The following is a 1,751-nucleotide window of genomic DNA, read 5'->3' on the forward strand; positions in this document are numbered from 1 at the left end:
AACACTTATTATATGAAAAAGAAAAAGAAAAAAATAAAATTTTATATAATTATTTAATTATGTACTCACTTCAACCAATAATTCAAGGGTTGAATCAATAATTCGATAATTTAATATTCCAATTAGTTTGATCACTGATTCAATTACTATCTCTTTACTCCAAAAGCTAACTCAACGGGACTTTGCTTTCCTATACAAAAATATATGATTGTATGATAAACCTTTTTGTTTGTACAGATATATATCAGGTAAAAAAAATTGGCTAAAATTTTATAGTAATTGTTTTTAAGGTTTTAAAAACAAATCGGTCATCAAATTGATGGAATTAGAAATTCAAAAGTTTAAGTATTCAACAGAAATTAAACTAGATTTAATAAAATAATATATTTATATATATTATATATAAATTAAAAATTAAATATATTTTGTGTGTTTTGTTATTTTTAAACCAATTAATTGCTAAAAAATAAATCGATTCATCCACTTTGTTGGTTTTTTAGGTTTTTGCATTGATTGGTTCGTGCTAATCGATTTTTACATATTGAATGGGATTGATCTGCTGGTCGGTTTTGATTAACCAGTTTAAACCAACTAATTTAATTTTCAGAACCATGATTTTTTTCATTCTGGAAGGAGAAAAAATGAGTCAAACAAATCAACTGTTTAACTCGTTTAAAATACAGAAAAAATTGTCCTTTTGACTCATCACTTGTGTCGAGTCGATTCCAACCCAGCATCCATCTTCTAAGGTTTGAAACAATAGTTTCAACTGCAACTTTTGTGCAAATTGCAGTGATGCCATGTATGCCTTCAATTATGGCTAGCTTGTTAATTTAGTCTCCTTTGTAAGAAGTATTTCATCATGTGTATCGTAGTTCTATGTGTTTCAATGTTTTTGGTTATTAATTTCAATTATGAAATTGATTTTAGTCACTAATCTCAATCATAAAATATGTACATGATGATTGAGATCAATAGCTAAAACCAGAGGAACATTTGAAATTATGGTTCACCTCTCTTGAGCTTTATGAACTACTGCTACAATGGGCATGAGAATATGTAGTTAAAAAATCAAAGAAGGAAATCATGAGAGATGAAGGCTTAGGTTTGATGACATAATTGTTTATTTTGTATTACGTATTGGGTTCCATGAAAAGGCACTATATTAGTGCATTACAGTGAATGGTACATTATTAAAAAGAAAAGAAAAAGCATTACACTGCACGCAGCATCATAATAGATGAATTCAAAGACCACCACCAGCAGCAGTGGCACCGGTAAATCCTTGACCCACACCTGCACCAACTGCAGCTCCACTGGCAGCACTGCTGAATCCTAACCCGCTTGCAGGTTCTGATACGACAACAAAATTTGTTCCAACTGCTCCAACTCCAGCTCCTAACCCGCTTGCAGGTTCTGATACGACAACAAAATTTCTTCCAACTGCTCCAACTCCAGATCCTAACCCGCTTGCAGGTTCTGATACGATAAAACCACCGCTTGCAGGTTCTGATACGATAACATAGTTTCTTCCAACTGCTCCACCTTCATTCCCACTTGCTCCAACTCCAGAGACTACTTCGTCTTCTTTCAAGTTTCGACATTCTGCTATCCCTATCACCAAAACAAATATCATTACAACTGCACCCACATTCTTATGTGCTTTCCCCATCTTATCTTATCTTTCAACAAATAGATATTCCCCAAAGCACTTGCTTTGATTTTTGCTTCTAGTTAGAAATAAATTAAAG

The 1,751-nt window shown here is 32.4% G+C and overlaps 1 protein-coding gene across 1 annotated transcript; it reads right to left on the bottom strand.

Moving 5' to 3' along the window:
• Positions 1 to 1,106: 1,106 nt before the first annotated feature.
• LOC107614167 (uncharacterized) lies at positions 1,107 to 1,751 on the bottom strand. The gene has a single exon (XM_016316395.3). It carries the CDS (start codon positions 1,670 to 1,672, stop codon positions 1,247 to 1,249), a length of 426 nt encoding a protein of 141 aa, XP_016171881.1. The 5' UTR covers positions 1,673 to 1,751; the 3' UTR covers positions 1,107 to 1,246.

The sequence above is a fragment of the Arachis ipaensis genome, chromosome B8 (genome assembly GCF_059453495.1).
Source record: "Arachis ipaensis isolate K30076 ecotype BB chromosome B8, ASM5945349v1, whole genome shotgun sequence".
NCBI classification, from domain to species: Eukaryota; Viridiplantae; Streptophyta; class Magnoliopsida; order Fabales; family Fabaceae; genus Arachis; species Arachis ipaensis.